The sequence below is a fragment of the Ixodes scapularis genome, unplaced genomic scaffold (genome assembly GCF_016920785.2).
Source record: "Ixodes scapularis isolate PalLabHiFi unplaced genomic scaffold, ASM1692078v2 PGA_scaffold10__122_contigs__length_95168666, whole genome shotgun sequence".
Taxonomy (NCBI): domain Eukaryota; kingdom Metazoa; phylum Arthropoda; class Arachnida; order Ixodida; family Ixodidae; genus Ixodes; species Ixodes scapularis.
The window spans coordinates 91,043,460-91,064,005 of NW_024609836.1; the positions used below are offsets into that span (position 1 = coordinate 91,043,460).

A 20,546-nucleotide genomic window follows, 5' to 3' on the forward strand; every position below is an offset into this window, starting at 1 on the left:
TCAAATACAGAAACACATGAAAAAAAAAACAAGTTCGCAAAAATAATTGTGTTGCAAAATTATAACACTTTAACAAATGAATCCACAATGGTATTAAGCTTTAGCTACCAATATAATTTTCCGTACAAGTAAAGGTAAGAAGACACAAAGCACAGTGTTATAGACCAAGCATTCTGAATACACATTCACAAAGAGAAAATTCACTTTCCTCATTCCCGGCTATCACGTGACAGTTTATCAAAAATAAAATTATCAGACGATGGAATTGAAATAGTTTCCTCTGGCAATTCGTTCCATTGTTTAACGGTATTGGGGAAAAATGAGAATTTGAATATATTAGTCCTAGCTGAAAATTCTATATTTTTTTTTTTGAACGACCTAATCTGCGTGACACAAAGTGTGCCAGTTCAATGAATTTAGTTCTATCCAGTCCAGTTGAATCATAATAAATCCCATGTAAAAATTTTAAACCGAGGTGGCGTCTTCTAGAGTTCAGAGGTTCCCAGTCTAAGTGACGTTTTAGGGCAGTAACATTTTGTTTAAAAATGTAATTTTGTGTAACGAAGCTAGCAGCTTTGCTCTAGACTTGTTCATTTTTCTATTCTAGATAGCGTTCTTTAGGGTCCCAGAGCACGCAAGCGTATTCTAAAATAGGCCTCACATTAGAAAGAAAAGGATTGGTTTTTTTTTTGTTTTTTTAAATTGGTAGGACAATCGCGAAATTCCTCCTCAAGAAATTTAGCACACGGTTAGTTTTGACTGTCACGTAGTCTACATGCGCGCTCCACGATAGGTTTTCCGAAAACTGAACGCCTAAATATTTTACTTTGTCCACCTTTTGTAGTGGGGCGCCATCAATTGAATAGCTAAAAGAAACAGGTTGTCGTTTTCTGGTAAATGTTATATGATTTCATTTGGGAATATTTAAATTCGTTTTCCATATTTCGGACCATCTTGTAAGGCAATCAATATCTTCCTGTTGCTCTAGACCGTCTGAATATGTCTTTGTCTTGTGGTATAAGACGCAGTCGTCCGCATTAAGACGAATGCTTGACGTAAAGTCTGTAGAAATGTCATTTATATATATATATTAGGAATAAAAGCGGACCTAGCACTGATCCCTGGGGGACCTCTGATGTTACTTCTAAATACGACGGCGTTTTCCCGTTAACTAAAACAGCCGGTCTTCTATTTGTAAGATGATCAGTAAGCCAGTTAATAATATTTTCAAGGATATTCAAAAATTTTAATTTTTATAGTATTAATTTATGGGGGACCTAGTCAAATGCTTTTTGAAAATCTAAGAAAACGCAGTCTACTTGCACGCCTTTATCAAAAAAAGAAGTGTCGTGATAAAAGTCGATCAGCTGCGTATCACGTGATAAACCACTTCGGAAGCCATGTTGATAAGGAATAAAAAAGTTGTTTCTGTCGAGATGTTTTATCAGGTGGCTGTAGATTATATGTTCTAAAACTTTCAAGCACATACAAAGAAGAGAGATTGGTCTATAGTTTTCTACCCTATTTTTTTACCGCTTTTGTGGGCAGGAACAACGTGAGCTGTTTTCCATTCACTTGGTAATTTGCCAGTTGATAATGAGTTATCAAATAATGCAAATAAAGAACTAGACAAAATGCCGGAACACTCTTTGAATATGCTGCCTGGTATACCGTCAGGCCCAGTGGCCTTGCCAGAGTCAATGTTGTTTAGTAAATTAAGAATTTCATCTTGACAAAGTTCAATATCCAACATGCTGTCCTCTAAAGACTCAAAAATAAGAGAAGGGTTATTCACTATAGGAGGCGAGAACACAGATTCAAAATAGCTATTAAAAAGCCTCGCTTTTTCAGCCCGATTATCTACCATCCGTCTCAAGTCTGATAGATGGAATTCCTGTCTCATCTTTGCCCGAACTTTTCACGTACCTCCAAAATGTCATCGGATTTCGTTTGAGCTTATGATCAAGAGGTGCTAGAAAATCATTCTTGTAGTGTTTCGCTTTGCTTTTAGAAAACGCTGTTAGTTCCTTTATATAGACTGACCAGGAGGCTCTGCTTTCCATTTTTTTTTATATCTAGAATACACACGCCTTTTGTTCTTAATGGTTGTCCGTAGTTCTTTGTTTATACAAAGCTTGTCTTCGCGTTTTCTTCCGGTTGTAACTTTTAAAGGAATATGAATTTCAATTAAAGATTTTAATTTATTTTTTAATGTATCCCATAGCATTTCCACATCAGAGTGGTAGCTGAATTCTTTGAAATCTTGGAAATAATCAAAAAGTTGGTCAGATAAAGCGGAACAGTCCCCTTGATCGTAAAAATAAATTTTCCTCTGCGTTTTTTTTTTTTTTTCTTTTGCGCATTTTACTGTCCCAACTACCACCTCGTGATCGCTGATACCGGGAACAACGGAAATGGAAGAGATAACAGAACGTTCACTGCTAAAGATTAGGTCTAGCGTGCTGTCCCTCCTGTGGTCTAGTCCTGTAGGAAATGTAACGTGTTGGTATAAAGAGAAACTTAAGGCAAATTCAATAAAGGTCTTGTAAGGTGTGGATAAGTTTGTACTGATCGATAAGCCAACAACAAAGTTAACATCAGGAAAGTTAATGTCGCCTCCCAGTACAAGGTAGTCGTAAGAAATTGTTGAAAGAGCATTTGTTAAAGAAGGAATGGAATCGTCACCAGACGCAGGCGGTCTATAGAATGAACCGACTGTGAGGAAGTGGCCATTTCGAAGCGACACCTTACACCAAACAGACTCAAATGAAAATTGCGAAAAGTCAATGGCGGTGCTTTGCAGACTGTTATGAGTCAGCAGGAATACTCTTCCACTATGCCCATTTCTGTCTCGTCGATAAGCAGTATAGTCAGGTGGAAAAACTTCTGCACTTTTGATTGAGTCATCAAGCCAGGACTCTGTACCCATTACAATACTGGGCCTTGTCAGATTAACAAGCTCTGCTAAATCATCATTTTTATTTTTTACACCACGACAATCACGAGAAGTACATCGAGTTCATTCACAGTTATTGTATTTTTGAGGGCAGCCCGTGGAATTTGTACTGGTTGCTAGATTCTTTTCTCTTTTACTCTTTGTTCATTGCTGTCATAGTAAAATACTTTGTTTCCAATAATTAGTCTGTTGTAGCGTAGTTTAATTGACTATTTTGTCCTGGCAAATCCCAGAAACTTGCTTCTTTCATGACGCACGTTTACAGAAAAGTCCTCGCCGATAGATATTCCGCTGTTTTTTAGCTTGGGCGTTTGTGATAGTATAATTTGCTTTGTTTCGAACGAGGAACGATTTACTATGATTGGCCTGGACCTCTCTGCATTGTGTCTACCCAGTCGGTGAGCGCGTTCCACATGTGAATGGTCAATAGCACAGTTTCGCAGAGCTGCGGAACTTTTGTTTCGGACGTTGCCCATGTTTCATTTGTATCCTCGGCAACACCATAAAAAATTAGATTATTTCTCCGATAGCGATTTTCTATATCATCATGCCTGTTTGCCAGCTGGTTTAACTGCTCGGTAAGTTCCGTGGATTCAACTTGTATTTGCTGCACTTTAGTCTCAAGGGAGTTCAGTGAAGTAACGTCTTTTTTAAGTGATTCTAGTGTTGAAAACACAGATGATAGTTTTTCTTCGAGCGATGTTTGTGTTTGCTTGATTGCCGCCATTTCAGCCAAAATTACGTCTTGGTTTTTGTGTATGCCCGGTAGTATACCTCCAAGACTTCTAGTATTCTCTTAGTTTGCTCTTGCGTGAACGGACCAGGGTTCATTTCTACACTGCCAGAAAGTAGCAGCATTATCTCTATAGGAAGTATTCACTGGACGCCATATTTGTGGGTGCTGTTTAGAGCGCATGCTCAGAACGAGCTCACATCAATAGGCTGCTAAGACCGGCACTCTTGATGGTGCGGAATACACGTAGCAAAAGAACTGTGGAAGCTCGCCGTCAGCACGCGCTCAGCATTAGCGCACACAGCTACGGCCGCCAGTGAATACTCCCTATTACTATGGATGCTGCCTAGCACAATACACAAGTCACGTAAGCACTGTACGCTTCAAAATGACAAAGCACAAAGACAAAAGCAAAGGGGCTCGGCACCGACAAGTAACGTCTAACACTGTGATGGTCAACAGGTTTGTAAAAAAGACCAACCTGGAGGAAAATTTGACGTAAGCGACTTGCATAGGACGCTAAACACACTAGTCGAAGACACGCTTCAGGCACCACTTCTAGAGGAAGTATTCGCTGGACGCCACATTTGCGGGTGCTATTTAGAGAGCACGCTCAAAACGAGCTCGCGTTATTAGGCTGCTAAGACAGACACTTTTCATGGAGCGGAATGCATGCTGCAAAGGAACTGCAAAAGTTTGCCGTCAATACGCGCTCACCAGCCGCGCACACAGCTATGGCCGCCGGTGAATACTCCCTATCCACCTTTTTCGTTTAGCCTCGCACCCAGCCGCGTTGTCCCCCTATCCGGTATGCGTTCCGAACAAAAAGCAAGAGATTACAACCCCGAACAAGTAAAATAGCATAGAAGGGTAATAACGAGAACGACTGACAGTTGCAATTAAAATGTTAACACGTTCTACTGTCGAGGCGAGAAGGAAGCGATGTTTTCACGCATACCGGATGTTCCAGAATTGAAAATGGCGGCGCCAACGTAGAAAACGTGTATAGGGAGTATTCACTGGCGGCCATATCTGCGTGCGCGGCTCGTGAGCGCTTGCTGACAGCGAACTTCCGCAGTTCTTTCGCAGCGTGCATTCCGCGCCATCAAGAGTGCCGGTCTTAGCGGGCTGTGAATGTGAGCTCGTTGTGAGCATGCGCACTAAACACCACCCTCAACTACGGCGTCCAGCGAATACCCCCTTATAGGCCAACGCGCTCTCTCCAAACAAGCCCCCACGAGGTACGGGACAATGCGCAGTTTCTGCACGAGGTGTGGGCACTGCAACGGGATGCTCTGAGCAGGATACCTGGAATACCTACAATAGCCCCGGTCACACCACTAATACGTCATACAAAAGACAGTCTGCACAGACTGTCTGAGGCGTCTTTCTTCCTTGCATTCGACTGTCATGTGACATTGGTCGTACTCATACCAACAAAACAAAAACAAAAACTGTGTGCATCGTAGAGCAACGTGTTTCGAACACGCTTGAGACGCATGTTGACAGATAATGGGGAGCTTTAAAGTAATGTACGCAATTTTAGCGCACGCTAGCGCTACATTTAACGCTTGCGTTTGCGCATGCACGCTACGTAAGAGTATTTTAGAATAGCGTTTCTCAGCCGCGACGCAAAAGCTCATGCAAGTCGCGCTTGCGACGCCACCAAGGTACAATAACAATTTTTATTTTACGCACGAAAGGCCTGTTACTTAAGAAACAAAACAATTTTTTGTTCGGTTTTTTATTTTTGTTACCGGTCGCATCCGCTTGCGTCGCCTCGGCAAGAGAGGTCACGTGTACTGAGGACCTTCTCCGAGAAACCTTCGCGCGTCGCAAGCAGCCGGCGATCGTTGTCCCCCCCCCCCCCCCCCCCCCTCCCTCCCCCCTGCTGGGGTTTGCGAAACGTTTCTGGCCTGTACCTCCACGTATGAGTGCAATGTCTTCCTGTGTTAAGAATCGCAGTCGCGAGGGTGCCGCCGACGTCAAACTCACGACTCCGCCATGGGAGCAGCCCTTTTTTTAACTGTGCTCGTCTTCGCATTAGCAAACTTATCACAAATCCTCCCTGGAGGAGCGCAAACAAGCGCGAAGACTTTTCGTGTATACGAAAGCAATTTTCGAAAAATAGCGTACGCTAAAATTGCGCACGCAAAGTGCAAAACGTGGTTAGCGTTCGGCGCATGCGCGGCAGCGACGACGCTATTCTTTGCGTACGCAAAGCCTTAGCGTGCGCTATTCCAAAACTGCCTGATTCTGTCTTTGTGTATGCAGCAAACGCCCTGTCTTCTGTATGATACGCGAGCAGCGTGGGTGTGGCTTTAGGCACCTTGGTAACTGATTTAGGATTCAAGGACACCGCGGACGGCTGGAGCCTGGAGGAATCAAACTTAAAAGTTCACTTCTCGTCTCGCGATGATGTAACCAAGGTGCTAAAACTGATAGTGCGTCTTGAAAAGAAAAAAGGAGCTGGCTTTTTTTTTTTTTTGTATTTTTCCGCCGTAATGATGCCAGTTGAGTTCGCTAGTTACAAGGTTTCCTCGAGTAATACCTTATAGGGCATCGATCATCGCTAAAGGAAGTACGAGTTTTGTATCGCACAAAAGCGCCATTACTTATTCTCTAAAACAAAACAAACAATTTTTTTTACGAAATTACATTTGCTATAATGAATAACACCATCTTTTTTTTCCTTCTTCTTCTTGGGTTTTTGTAGCACGAATTCACTCGGAGGCATTTGTAAGCGCAAGTCACGCACATTCATTTATATTGATGCGGAATCTTGCTTGCACCACCGAGCGATATCGATAGCACCTTGAAGGCTTGAAAACCTCGTGCGTCATTAGAGCCGTCAGTAATTGCTACTAGGAAACACTAGTTAATATGCCCACTTTGCTGCTACATTGCACGCAAATGACCACTTGCAGCGAACTCCGTTCGAGAACAGAATTACCATGAAACCTTGAAGGTCGGAGCCTGTCCATCTTCGAAGCTTATTTTATTGCAACATCCCTACATGGCTCCAGGCTCTTCTCATACGGGCACTGCAATAAAAAAAAGAAAGAATTGTGTACATTTCTACCATCAGAACACGTGTATACTTAGCAGAACTTGTCTCGTTATTCATATAACCCGGCAGTCAACTTTCAAACACCGCGCATAATTCACAGTTGCACGGTGACACATTGGTGGACACTTGGTCAAAGAAATGTTTCTTCATTGCTCCCCCCCCCCCCCCCCCCCCCTTTTGACTGCGCCAGTGTAAAGGTTCTTATTCCAGGCGATTGTTTGCGTGTCTGCAGTGGTGCATAGTGTAAAGACTTATTATGATATATATCTTGTCCTACACTTCGGTGTGCATTAACCTCATAGGCTTCGTGTTATTTAAGTAATGGTTTTTCAGTGGTAAAAGCACGCACGGCTTTTATTTGATGATGCTCTTACAATGTATACTAGCTCTGGCAATGACTTTTGTTATCGTATAGAGTAACTAACAGCTTAACAAACACAGGACGTGGTTGAGCATGTTATTATCCCTCCGCACGCAATGACTTTGCGTCATTAGTGATTATAAGAACTCCAGAAGACGAATCACGAATCAAGAAACGTGAACATAGAAGCCACGCCCTTCGTTTTGTAAATTCTCATTGAACATACACAGTCGTCCTTATGATTATTTTTGTATACCACGTTTCTCTTCCATCACTAGCTCTTCACTAGGCCAATCGCAGCAGACGACATTGTCCCGGTTCCTTGGTTCCGCTTGGTCCCGCCGTGTAGCATAAGGCCCCAAGTTAACTAACCTCTCTGTCACTCCTTCGCGAACTAATCTTACCTTCCGGAAACATAGGAATTGCCTAAAAAGAATCTTTGAGCCGATTTAGTCTAGAGCCTACATATGATTCAGGCGGGCTTTAGACTGATCCGAAACATTTTACCCCGGAGACCTATGCTCATTTTAAATAGAGCGAAACATTTAAAAAATGCCGCAGGATTAACGTGCTGCGAACCAAGCCTTTCTCGCAAAGCTACCATTGCGTATTTTATTTACAGTAATGTGTTGTTATTGTGTTTGCTTCGTAGATTTTCATCATGTTGAAATCTATAGATGTTCAGCTTGATCAAAGAAGACGCAGAGTGTTTGTGGGCTATAAATCGATCTACAGCATGTAAACTAACGCTTCTGAGGCCCTTCAGACGGCCCGCAAAAAATTTTTTTCGCAATGTATCAGGCTGTGATTTGTTACAGAGGTGCAACCAGATGGCGGAAGCATGGTGCGAAAATACCAACAGATGAGCTTACCTTGTTCAAAAAAATTGCGGTGGCTTAGCTCGGCTATGCCAGGATATACGTAGCATGAGCTTATGCGCACAAAACGAGAGGCGCTATCAAGCGGCTCCGGTGCGGCGTCAGACTTGGCTACTGCGCAACGGAGGCGCACAGCTGGGCACGCGGCGGCGCCAGTGCGTCTGCCGTGGCTATGACGTCACTCCTCTGGAATGCGCAGACCGGCGAGGCGGGCGCGGCGGCGGCGGCGGCGGCGGCGGCGGCGGTTTTGGCGCGCCAGCTGTGCGCCATGTGACATCACTGCACCTCGCGCATGCGCAGTACAGAGCACGGCTTATGCGAGCCACGCAAAACTGCTCAACCTCGGCCAGTGTAGCTCACGCTACAAAAGAAAATAGTAAAACCTGTTTCGGGCTATCTGCCGCAGCATTTTCAGACGACATCCTGACCGCGCTCGCCTAGTTCATTTTGCGGACGACAGATGTCGGAAGCGCCGAGCGCGCCAGCGCCGAGCTTAGCAGACGATCTTCGGAAACTTTTCAGAGTACCGGTGCGCGTCTCTCTGATGTTAAATTCTAATTGTGCGATAATTTATTCATAAAAAAACAAATTAAACTCATAAGAAAGCAACTATTTAAATCTCTCACGGCTTCCTATATTTGGTAAGGGAGATGATCGGTCGAGGCCCTGCATTACTCTCGTACATCACGTTGCGCCATCTTTCGGCAGAACATACAACTGGGCGAGCCCGGTTATGACGTCGTCTGCGAATGCCGCGGCAAATAGCCAGAAACCTTTTTTTTTGAACAAAGTAGGTTTATTTGTTGATATTTTCACTTCATGCTTCCACCACCTAACCGCACCTCTGTAGGAAATCGTAGCGCGATACCTTGAGAATCCGAATTTTGCGGACCGTCTAAAAGGGGGTTTGAAGCGTTAGCTTACATGTTGCAGAGTTATTGATATTTCGATCATGCGTCAATACCTACAACGCAGCAGGTTAAAACATTCCCTGTGTCCGGATGCATTTGAGCATTTTACACGAGGCTCCGTGGGGAGGACTGCAGCAACGTATTTCAATTCAATTCAATTCAATTCATTTATTTACTCCCATTTGTACATATGGGTGACGGAGACAGGGAAATAAGCTGCAAAATGTGCAGCTTGACAAAGCCCCTGCCCCCTATCGGCCGATCGGCAGACAGGAAACGTTAACAGAAACATTTTAAAGGCGAAAAAACAAAACAGGCAATTCTATGCGGGAGAAAAAAGTTTAAAAGTTAGAAGTGAATATTGTGCGTATTGTTTTCTTATTTAGTGCATCAAGACAGACATGGTGGTCTCTTAAAAAGTTCATTAATGTTGGCAATGTATGCTGTAACATTTGAAGCCCATAATTTGTTCTAGGACGAGGTACTCTCAGGGACCCGGCGCTACGTACTCCGTATACCGTATTTTTAACACTTAGTCTAGAAAACCGCAGTAATGGGTGGTTAAAATACTTAAGGGATGCCGCGTATACTGTCGCAAGCTTATATTTGTAATATTCTTGTATTTTTGGTACTTTATGCTTAGAGAAAAGTGGATCGGTGTGTGCGTAATACGACGCATTGGCTACGACTCGAATTGCTCTCTTCTGCAATAAAAAAAGTTTATTAAGGTTTGTACTGGTCGTGGTTGCCCACACCAGGTTACAGTAGGATATACGAGAATTGAACAATGCATTATAAATTAAGAGTTTAATACTAGATGGTAATGTATGGCGATGCTTATATAGAATTCCTACGATATTTGAAAGCTTAAGTGTAAGATTTTGAATATAGGAGTCCCATAACATATGTTCATGAAAAATTATGCCTAAAGTTTTAACAGTGCTTGCAAATTCAATATCCGAAGAATTCAACATTAACTTTACATTAGGATTGAACACTCTACCTTTTGATTTAAAGATAACGGCTTTTGTTTTGGTTTCATTTATTTTTAGGGAATTTGAGACAGTCCATGAACTAAGCTTTTGCAGACATGTGTTTGCATCGGCTATCATTATATCAATATTGTTCCCTGAAAAAAAATATACTAGTATCGTTGGCATACATGACAAATGAGGCGTTACTTGCAATAGCGACTACATCATTTATAAATAAATTAAAAAGCAGTGGCCCCAAGACACTACCTTGAGGTACCCCTGTTCGGACTGCTTTCAGCATAGAAGAAAAACCATTAATTTCAACTGTTTGCATCCGACCGCTTAAGTAACTTTCAATTAAAACAAGAGAATGCCCTCGAATGCCATAGAAATTTAATTTTTCAAATAGAATTTTATGATTTATCCGGTCGAAAGCTTTTGGGAAAAGCTTTCGACGAGGGAAAAGACATCACTTTCTAACTTCTTGAATGCGCCCCGTTATCGATAATGTTTTCGTCGAAACATATCAAGCTGCCCACATCGCGCAACCGCCATGCGTCGTAAAATACTTATCGAGGCGATATTCTCGATAACCCCTATCTTCCCCTAAGTGGCCAAAGTAAGGCCTACTCCTCGATCCTTATGAGACATAAATATTCCAAGTAGAGCTGGAGATAAATGGTGAGAGATAAGACTCAGAAGTTAAACCAGCGGGTACTTATTACTTAATTTACGAAATCTCTTTTTAGGAAACGAGGGTATTTGTAAATGTCTATCAAACACCTTTCTTTGCTCGGTGGTTACTTTATGCATGAATTTATAGACAGAGGTAAGTTAGTCTGCTCCAAGGGCGCCTTATGTCTACATTGAAAATGAGAAATTTTGCAAGTGCAGTAGGACTGCTGGTCTAATGTCTGTGACATGAATTTCGCGCTAGTGATACATAACCGCTCGCCGGTAAGAGGCCCTTCCAAATCGAAACGGACAGGGGTGGGGGTCAAATTCAGGATCCCTGCGTAAATAATAATAATTTACTGGAGGTGAACAGCAAGACAAATATTCTCGTGTTCCTTTCTTTTTAGAGCGCAGCTCTTAGGCGCCCATTCCTGGCTTGAACGGCGTCGGCGTCGCCGTCGGCGTAACCGCGAGTAACCCTCGTAAGGGTTACGAGGGTTACTCTCACGAGGGTTACCCTCACGAGGGCTACGGGGGTTTCTAACCCTTGTAACCCTAACGAGGGTTACGAGGGTTAGTTACCCTCAAAAGGGTTACGCTCACGAGGGTCACGGGGTTTATGTGAGTTATCCTCACGAGGTTCACGAGAGTTGCCCTCACAAGGGTTACTAGGGTTACCCTCACGAAGGTCACGATGGTTAGCCAGGTCACGTAACCCCCCGGGGTCACGTGAACTGGGAATACCCCCGAGGTCACGTGACCCACCCGTCGATGTCATCGCCACTGATGACGTCATCAGTGACGTCAGTAATGACGTCACCGGCATCCGCATCGTCATCGTCATCATCACTAATGTCATCATGAGTGACGTTACTGATGACGTCACCGGCATCCGCATCGTCATCCTCCTCATAACTGATGACGTCATCCGTGACGTCACTGATGACGTCACCGGCATCCGCATCGTCATCATCACTGATGACGTCATTAGTGACGTCATCGGTATCCACATCGGCATCGTCACTAATGACGTCATCGGTGGCGTCACTAATGACGTCATCGACATCGTCACGTGACCCCCCGACATCACTTGGCACCCCAAGGTCACGTGACTCCCACAAGGTCACGTGAACCTCCCCCCCCCCCCGCCACCCGAGGCCACTTGACCCTCCCCCCCAGTACCCTTCCGTCCTCCTCCTTAAGAGCTCCGCTCTAATTCGGCGTTACAGGGAGTTGTAAACGGCTTTCATTTTAGAGCGCAGCTCTTAGGCGCCCGTTTCCGGCTTGAGCGGCGTCGGCGTCGCCGTCGGCGTAACCGCGCGGTGCATTATGGGTAAATTTCCCCGCTAAATCTGGCAGAAAAATTTCCCCCCTAAATCTAGCGGAAAAATTTCCCCGCTAAATCTAGCGGAACAATTTCTCCGCTAAATCTAGCAGAAAATTTCCCCGTTAAATCTAGCGGCAAATTTTCCCCGCTAAATCTAGCGGATAAAATTCCCCGCTAAATCTAGCAAAAAAAATTCCCCGCTAAATCTAGCGGAAAAATTTCCCCGCTAAATCTAGCGGAAATATTTCCCCGCTAAATCTAGCGGAAAAATTTCCCCGCTAAATCCAGCGGAAAAATTTCTCCGCTAAACCTAGCGGAAAATTTTCCCCGCTAAATCTAGCGGAAAAACTTCCCCGCTAAATCTTGCGGAAAAATTTTCCCACTAAATCTAGCGGAAACACGTCCCTGCTAAATCTAGCGAAAAAATTTCCCCGCTAAATCTAGCGGAAAAATTTCTTTTGAGGTCAGGTGACCCCCGAGGTCACGTGACACCGTGGTCACGTGACCCCACGTGACCTTGGCGAGGGGGTCATGTGACCCCTCCAAGGTCATGTGACCACCCCCCCCCCCGATAACACGTGAACCTCAGTACCCTTCCCTCCTCCTCCTCAAGAGCTGCGCTCTAATTCGGCGTTACAGGGAGTTGTGAATGGCTTTCATTTTTTTTTTCTTCTTTTTTGGTAACTGAACATCCTCAAAAGCGTTTATCTAAGAGGCACTTCAAATAACCCTATAAAACATTTTGAGATGCTTCTAAACATGCTAATGTCGTAAACTAAAAATATACAAACGACCTCTTTGTGTCCCAGTTGATATTAGGACAAAACCAGTTTATAGTTATTGTATATAATATCACTATACTGCATCGTCTTTGCAGATTACAAAAAAATATATATAGATATCTTTGTTAGCAGTTACACTCTTGGATTTTGTATGTATCAAGTATATTATTGTTTTATTTGTAAAATATTTTCCACATTTACATATTTACGTGCCTTTTTTGTTAGGTTAATAAAGGCAAACTGTACCGAGAATACTTTCCAGAAATACGGCAGAAATTACGCGAATGTTCCCTACCCAGAACTTCCAAAACGTGTGCTGCCATCTTGCGATCGGTCAGTAAATCAATTCATAGACCCTCGTGTGCAGCGACGTCGGAGCAGTTTCAGCCTAACACTAAACGATGGCGCCACCGTCTAACTGTGTGCTCGTGCTCGTAAACAACGTCCTTGGTCGTGCGTAGGCACCAGCGACCCCGAAAAGACGAAGCCGCTTTATTGAAAACATTGTTAGTGACAAACGTTATAATAAATATTGCGAAGGCCACAAGAAACTTATCTTGGCTAGCTTGTTAGATTTTCCTTCCTGAAGGAATACACAACGCACTGGTTCATAGTTACAGTAATCATTTGCCAACCATCGTTGCTAGCTATGACCAAACGACCCAACGACCCCTGACGCACATTCGCCGGCCTTTTATTACCGTCGGAGGCAGCAAGCACCCTTGGTGAAGACGACCGCAATTGCTCACATCGGGTAGGAGGTGGCCAAGAATGGTTACCTATAGGGGAGTTTACGACCAACCTAAATTTAATCGAAAATTTACTCTTAGGGGTTCTTCGGCTTGTCCATATTTTATTTTAAGCACCCCCTTAAAAGGGTTCTTTGTGAGAATTCCTATAAGGTGTTCTTTTAAGCTCCTTCTTTTAATGCGGAAGTTTATCATCGCCCAGTTGTGTTTCTAGTGCGCCAGGGGGCGAGAGTGATTGAGGCAAAACCATCCTTCACTAGCTGAAAGAGTTCTTGGTGTGTCAAAAAAACCTTACAAGGACAGTTTTTTTTTCTTAGAGTGTAGGTTTTTATTTTTCTGCTGCTAAGATGCCCACTAACTAAAGAGAGCAGATGCAATTCGCACAATGATCCAGTGACACCCAGATTAAATTTAAGCAACAACTTTCTCCTGTGCACATAGACAAGATGTGACAGAAAGATTGGGCGGGATCGTCGCCACCACTGAATCTCCCGACTCTCAGATAGCTATTTTAATTCCTCTTTTTCTTCCTCATACTAATATTCACTGCATGCACCTGCCTTATCGTATGCTACCCTGAACGATCACGCTCTTTATTTTGTAGCAATATCCCAATTGGATTCTTAGTCCTTTTCAAGTATGCTACGCGCTTATTACGAACGGTAATGTTTTACATTGTCCGTATGTAAAAAAAAATTGGGTTATGGGGATATTTATGCAGCGTGTAGTTGGTCAGCCATTAAAGTTGCGACGAGTCACACGCTGTACATGAGCAATTTAGCCAGTGCAGTACAACCGCTAGCCTGGGGTCTTTAACGTGCAGCACGCAGTAGTGATACACGACCGCACGCCGGTACGATGCTCATCCAGATCGAAACGGGCAGAAGTGCGGATTGAACCCATGTCCGTATGTTTCTCTTACCATACAATTGCCAATCGTTCTGTTGTTAACATTAAGTTTAGTGTGTGTTTCACTTTGACGTCCTCAGATGTTCCTGCACGTATACTGCCTCACGCTGGTGATATGTGGCCTCTAAGATTATCAATGTCCTCGAATAAGGACCCTTAAGGACTCTAAGAATTTAGAAATAAATAAACCTTGCAAGATCCCACCTCCACAGTAGATTTCGGCTTATATTTTGCTTCCAACAGACGCTGCCTTCTAACACATGCAACTTGGGTCGAGCGGCGTTACAATAGGGAGTTTTCGTAGATCGTTTTCGCCGTCACGCAGCGCTCTCCGCAACCCGCTACGATAGCGGGAACTCTACAGTCAAGGCCATCGGCGCGCAAGCGCAGACTCGCTTCTTCGTTGCAGAGGGCTTAGCGGGGGGCTCAACGCGGTCTACGAAACCTCGCTAATAGGGAGTTTTCGTAGACCGCGCTGCCCCCTCCGCTAAGCGTTCCGCAACGAAGAAGTTGCTACTGCGCCTGCGCGCCGGTAGCCTTGACTGTGGAGTTTCCGCTATCGTAGCGGGTTGTGGAGGGCATTGCGGGACGGCGAAAACGATCTACGAAAACTCCCTAATAAGAGAAAGTTTTAGGGAACTGTTTTTAGACATCCGATATGGTATATGGGCCCTCCGGTACGAACTGCGCATATGAGAGACTTCTGAGGCGGCGCATGCGCAGTGCGTACTGGATGGCCTATCGTACCGTATGGCATGTGCAAAAACAGTTCCCTAAAGCTCTCTATTATCTCTCGGCAGCCGCAGTGCAATGCGCTGTATTCAGAGCGCAAGTTCGTCTGCTTTTTCGCAAGGGTTGTGGTGATGTCAGAACGCCGAGCTTTGATTGGCTCTCATTGAAGGATAGGGGATAAACCTCAAAGCCAGCTGCCTTGAGGTCTACCCATTATCCTTCCAATCAAAGTCAATGAGAACTCGGCGTCGTTCTGACGTCACCGCAAGGCCTGCAAAAAAAGCAGACGACTTGCTTTCCGGATAGTCATCGACGGCTTAAGAAAGGTAGGGCGTAGCGTATTATGTTCACGCTTTGTGCTTCGTGATGCCTATGCGGCGTTCTTATATGGCCTCAATATCATTGACTGTGGATTGATCCTAAGAAGCTCGGAATTGGCACCAATCCACGTTTCTTAAATCGTCAGTGATGATAGTTTGTTGTGAAACCACGTACCACAACGACACTTGCACGTGATGTCTTGAGTCGTGCAGTGGTTTCTTTTGCCCAAGAGGCAGGGCTGGTCTTGAATAGACTCGCACGGGTCCTCGCTTTGCACTGTGAAGTACGAGCAAAGCACAGTGATAATATATTGGCCATAGACCCTTTTCCAAAACTGCCTGCGCCATCTAGTAGCCACTCTGCCAAGTCCGCCATTGTTTGGGCACGAACTCTGATCGTGCATTGGACACGAGGGTCGCGTCAGCGTTCGGCGAGGACTCGGATCCAATCACGCGCTTCGTACACCAAAAATGGCGACCGCCAACGTTGCTTGACGGGGTTTTGCAAGGGGTCTATTGGTCGCAGAACCAATTTACCCAAACGACACCAAGTCGCCGCAAAACGACAGACGCTTCCGTCTTGGTATTACCGCGTGCTTGCGTCACGCCCGGTGTGAGACGCTGCAAGCCGTACTTACCGCGATGCTGCCTCGAGCTCGGCCGCTCCGCATGAATTCACTAGTGATGACGTTAGGGGGAGTATCTTTAATGTTATATTGTATAAAACTGATTCGGAGGAGGCCAACGATCCAGGATAATCGCAGGGCGTTGTTGTGCATGCAACGTGCTGGTTACAAACAAAGCCCCCACGAGGGTGCGGACAAGCGCGGAGTTTTCACAGGAGGGATGGGCACTGCGCCTGCGCAGAAACCAGATTCGTGAGAAGTAAAAAGTCTGCGCATGCGCCCTGCAGATAGCAGCGCCACCTCAGTTGCGTGACGTCAGGCCCGCGTGTCGGCCTATAAGATGGTCGGGAGCAGCACGTTTAGTAAGCTGTTGATGGTTCTACCAGAAGGTAAAAACGAAAAGAAAAAAATTAACCTCACCGCAACGACAGCTGCACCTTTCTTCACCAACGATGCAGGCCACCTTAGAACCACCGACGCATTTCAGCAGCGGGCACTCAGGACCTACGAATGAATGGACTCTACTGGCTATCACAGTTCCTTTCACTGATCTCAATGACAATTGCTGGATCGCGCTTCCCCGCTTCGAGCCCATTGCGCGATTGAAGCCACCGGTCGGCCATCTTACCGGTTCCGCGGAAGCGTTGTCAAGGCGGCGGGTGTCTCTGTTGTCACGTGACCTACACACGGTAACCATGGTAACTGTCTAGGCTTTACAGCGCTGGAGCATATCTCGTAAGATGGCCGACGGTGGCTTCATTTTCGGTGCGGGGAAGCGCAATCCAGCAATTGACCCCCCGTGACTGCTTGCAAGTATGGTACACTGGCGCCATCTATCGGGTGTCAGAGGAACACTTCCATCTGGCGTATATTTCCCTTTTCCTCTTTTTACGCATCGTATCTGGGTTTGAGTAACCCAGAGTGGGACTCTGGGTTTGAAATAATGCTTACAGTGTTATAAGTTATAAGCCACAATTTCTCATAGATAGCGTGTTTATTTGAGTTCGTAAAGACTGCAAAACCCTCAGTCTAGTTATGCACAGATCGGAAGTGGGCCAGGCCTACATGACATGCGTGAGTGTGCACATCCGTTCCCTCATCAAAAGCATTCGCTCTCAGACGCAAACGCGTAAATCAATTAAGGCCCGTCCATTACTCGCGTTTTCTTACGACTCAGTTCCTGCTATCTCTTACGACGAGAAAACTCTGGCACGCCAGCGCCGTCTACGAGGTAACCCTGGAACTGGATTTCACCCGAGTGAAGGTTTTGTAGAATTCGCGAGATCAAATGCGCGTACTATCATGAGAAATACATGGTCTATCCCATTGTCGAAAGATGTTTTTTTCTAGCAAAAAAAAAAAAAAAATATATATATATAAAACAATGAACGATGCACGAAAGAAAGAGGAAATATATGCGGAGCGTGAGTTCGTTTGCTTCTTGTACAGGGGTTCCGATGATGTCAGAACGTCAAGCTCTTAGTGGATGATCGAAACAAATAGCGGGTGGGACTCAAGGCATGTAGCATTGAGGTCTACCCACAATCCTTTTAATCAAAACCAAGGAGAGCTCGGCGTTCTGACGTCACCACAACCCCTTCAAAAGAAGCAGACGAACTTCCGATCCACATTATGACAGCTTCCAACTCACCTTCGGGACGCGACTCTTGAGTCGTGGCTGCTGCGGCGACAGCCGCGAGACAAAACACAGCCAGAAGCTTCATCGCTGAATGGGCGCACGTGGTTTCGAGTCTTTCGACATCTGACAGCGAGGACGACTCTCTTTATACGTGCATGGACGCACAGAGTCTACTTCGCCGGACGTTGTTAGTGTATGCAAATTTCGCTGGTGTCAAGTTTCGTTTCTGCGAGGCGTATATCGACACGGTGTCCGGTGCCGGTAACGAGCATACGCAGCTGTCGATAGGTCAAAGACACGCAGAAAAAATATTTAAAAAAAAGAAGTCACGCGTCTAGACCGCGGCGTCGGTTCCAGCATATACGTTATCGCGATCGACACAGAGTCCTTGGAAGTTGAAGTTTGACTCCTGCATATCGGCGAGGGAAGGCGGCTGGCTCCTGGCGCTCTCGTAGAACGTGCCGTAACTAGACATGTACACGTTACTGAAATGGAGTAACTAAATATCGTTACCCGTTACTCGCTCAAAAAGTAACTAAATGTGTTACTTGTTACTGGGATTCAAAATGAACGCGCTACCTCAGCTTGAAACTAACACGTTTTGTCGTTATTTTGAACGTCTCGTTCGTATCAAGCAGTAGCCGTTTCCACTATATGGTCGTCGTTCGTAACTCCTCTTTTTTTAACGCGTTCATTCAGGGATAACAATGGGTATACTCGCATACTTTGTACATATATTTTTATGGTCTCTCTGGCGTTTTATTGTGAAAGAAATTACGGGCGGGAGTATATATATATATATATATATATATATATATATATATATATATATATATATATATATATAAGTAGCATTCATTTCCGCAATAAAAAAATCGCTGCTGACCTAGCTTCGTTAGTTTTTTTTTATTTTAATTGATAAAGTTCACCACCGACCTGACTAATTTTTATTTTGAATTGTTTTAACACGTTTGAAAGGAAAGAAGCAACATGTAACATGCTTAACCGTATTCTGGGGTTTTTAAGACCAATTTCGGGAAAGGAGCTCTCGTGCCAAGTGGCATACGCCAACCATTCATATTGTCACAAATGACTTATGACGCGCTTAATCCGGGAACCTGTGCTGACAATGGAAATGAAATATACGTTCATGTCACCGTAGATGCATAGAGCGCTGGGGCGAGACGGGCAGCATCCGGTGTGGCAGGCACCATTTCCTGTGCGCTTCTTGGAGTCTGGCCGCTATAGATTTTCACGCATTGGTTCTGTCTCTGGAGACGTTTTTGTCGGAAATAAGCTGACCCACGAATCCTTCAATCAATCCTTTATATTTACTACCTGTGGCACTATCCTTGTGTAGAAGTTCGGTCAATATTCATGTCTAACACTCTTCTGTTCGAACTCTTATTTCTGTTTGTGCTGCGGTTTTTTCTTCGACATTCATATATTTCTGAAATCTTTGGTATCCGCATATTTCTGAATCAAAGCACTCGCATTCGGCCCTAGAAGATTGAACTACTTTCTAAGAACAAAGGTGATGAAGCTACGGTTCAGTGGAATGCAAAGAACGGACAAAGCGATAGACACGTCTTTTTTCTTTGTAGGCTGTTTTCTGGGACATGCAGAAAGGGCATTGTGCTCCTTTAACAACAGGAGGTGACGTCGTCACCGTAACCGACGCCTCAACGAGCGAGGAGTTTGGAATAAAATTCTCAAATATATTTCACAGATTTGCAGGGAAGGTTTTCCTGTATCCGTCAAAAGGCTGGAAAGTTCTGCATTAGATAAAATTGCGCTGAGTTTTGCTTCGATGAGTTTTTTACTGATACTTTTTTTAGCAGTGAGCTTTCTTCATTGCGGACATGGAGATCAGAATACCATTTAAACTTATGCGAGGGACGTCTAAATAGACACCAAATAGATCGGAGCCCAAATGTCTGTCACGAATAGACCAACTATAGCAAAAAGTAAACTATTTATATAGCATGTCCGAGAGGCGCACCGCAGCACCGTGAAGAAACCTTAGACTCGCTGCTCCACCCAACTGCAGACATTCCCGGTACCTATGTGTCCCACTCTCCCGCCCCCTTTTTTCTCTGATGTCAGTAAACAATTGGTTAGAAAAAGTCGTACCCGTTTTTTTTATATTTTTATTAACGGCATATTCAATCAATCAAAAATCACCCCTGCTCCGATCCGATGGGTCGCACAATTTTGTTCTGTCTGTGGAGCAGCGGGTACATCCTCACATTTTTCTGCGGAGCAGCGGGTACAACTCAAATATCACCATAGTCGAGATAGTAAAATCATTCAAGATATTAGGTGTAATCTTTTCAGATAATTTATCATGGAACGAGCACATAGAATACATACATAAAAAAGCCAGAAAAGCTGTTGGTACTCTATCCCGGTACCGTACAGTTTTCACCTCATTTGTTAAGTTAATAATTTTTCACGGCCTCGTGCAGTCACATTTTCAATATTGTCACCTGGTATGGGGTATCACTACCATTCAAAATATAAACAAACTTCTAACTCTGCGAAAGAAATCTCTAAGAGTGGTTGCAAATGTGTCCTATTTTTACCATACAAATGCTCTTGTGGTCCGTTTTAATGTTGTCAGAATAGCACACCTACATTACTACCGCCTTCTAGTATCTTATAAAACAGCACAAAAAAATAAACAAAGTTGTTTTCTACAAATAGCAAATTTAAATAAAAAATAGCGGCGTTTATAACACACGGCGAAGTGAAGAGTGGAGTCTACCCACAACCCCGGACAAACTGTGGACTGACATCGCTTACATACATACTTCCATCTTTCTTGAACAAGCTGAATGTTGAAACAGATCTTAGCCATAGCTTACCATTTGAAGCTTTAATGTTGATACTGTCGAGGTTGTG

The 20,546-nt window shown here is 44.4% G+C and overlaps 1 protein-coding gene and 1 pseudogene across 1 annotated transcript; both read right to left on the reverse strand.

Moving 5' to 3' along the window:
* Positions 1–3,072: 3,072 nt before the first annotated feature.
* On the reverse strand, positions 3,073–6,426 carry LOC120840696 (annotated as a pseudogene).
* A 242-nt stretch (positions 6,427–6,668) lies between these two features.
* LOC120840702 lies at positions 6,669–17,944 on the reverse strand. The gene is made up of 4 exons (XM_040211325.3): positions 17,655–17,944; positions 16,424–16,507; positions 15,553–15,654; positions 6,669–6,733 (listed from the first exon to the last, which is right to left on the reverse strand). The coding sequence occupies exons 1-4, from the start codon at positions 17,725–17,727 to the stop codon at positions 6,723–6,725; spliced, it is 270 nt and encodes an 89-aa protein (XP_040067259.1). The 5' UTR covers positions 17,728–17,944; the 3' UTR covers positions 6,669–6,722.
* Between the last annotated feature and the right edge of the window lie 2,602 nt (positions 17,945–20,546).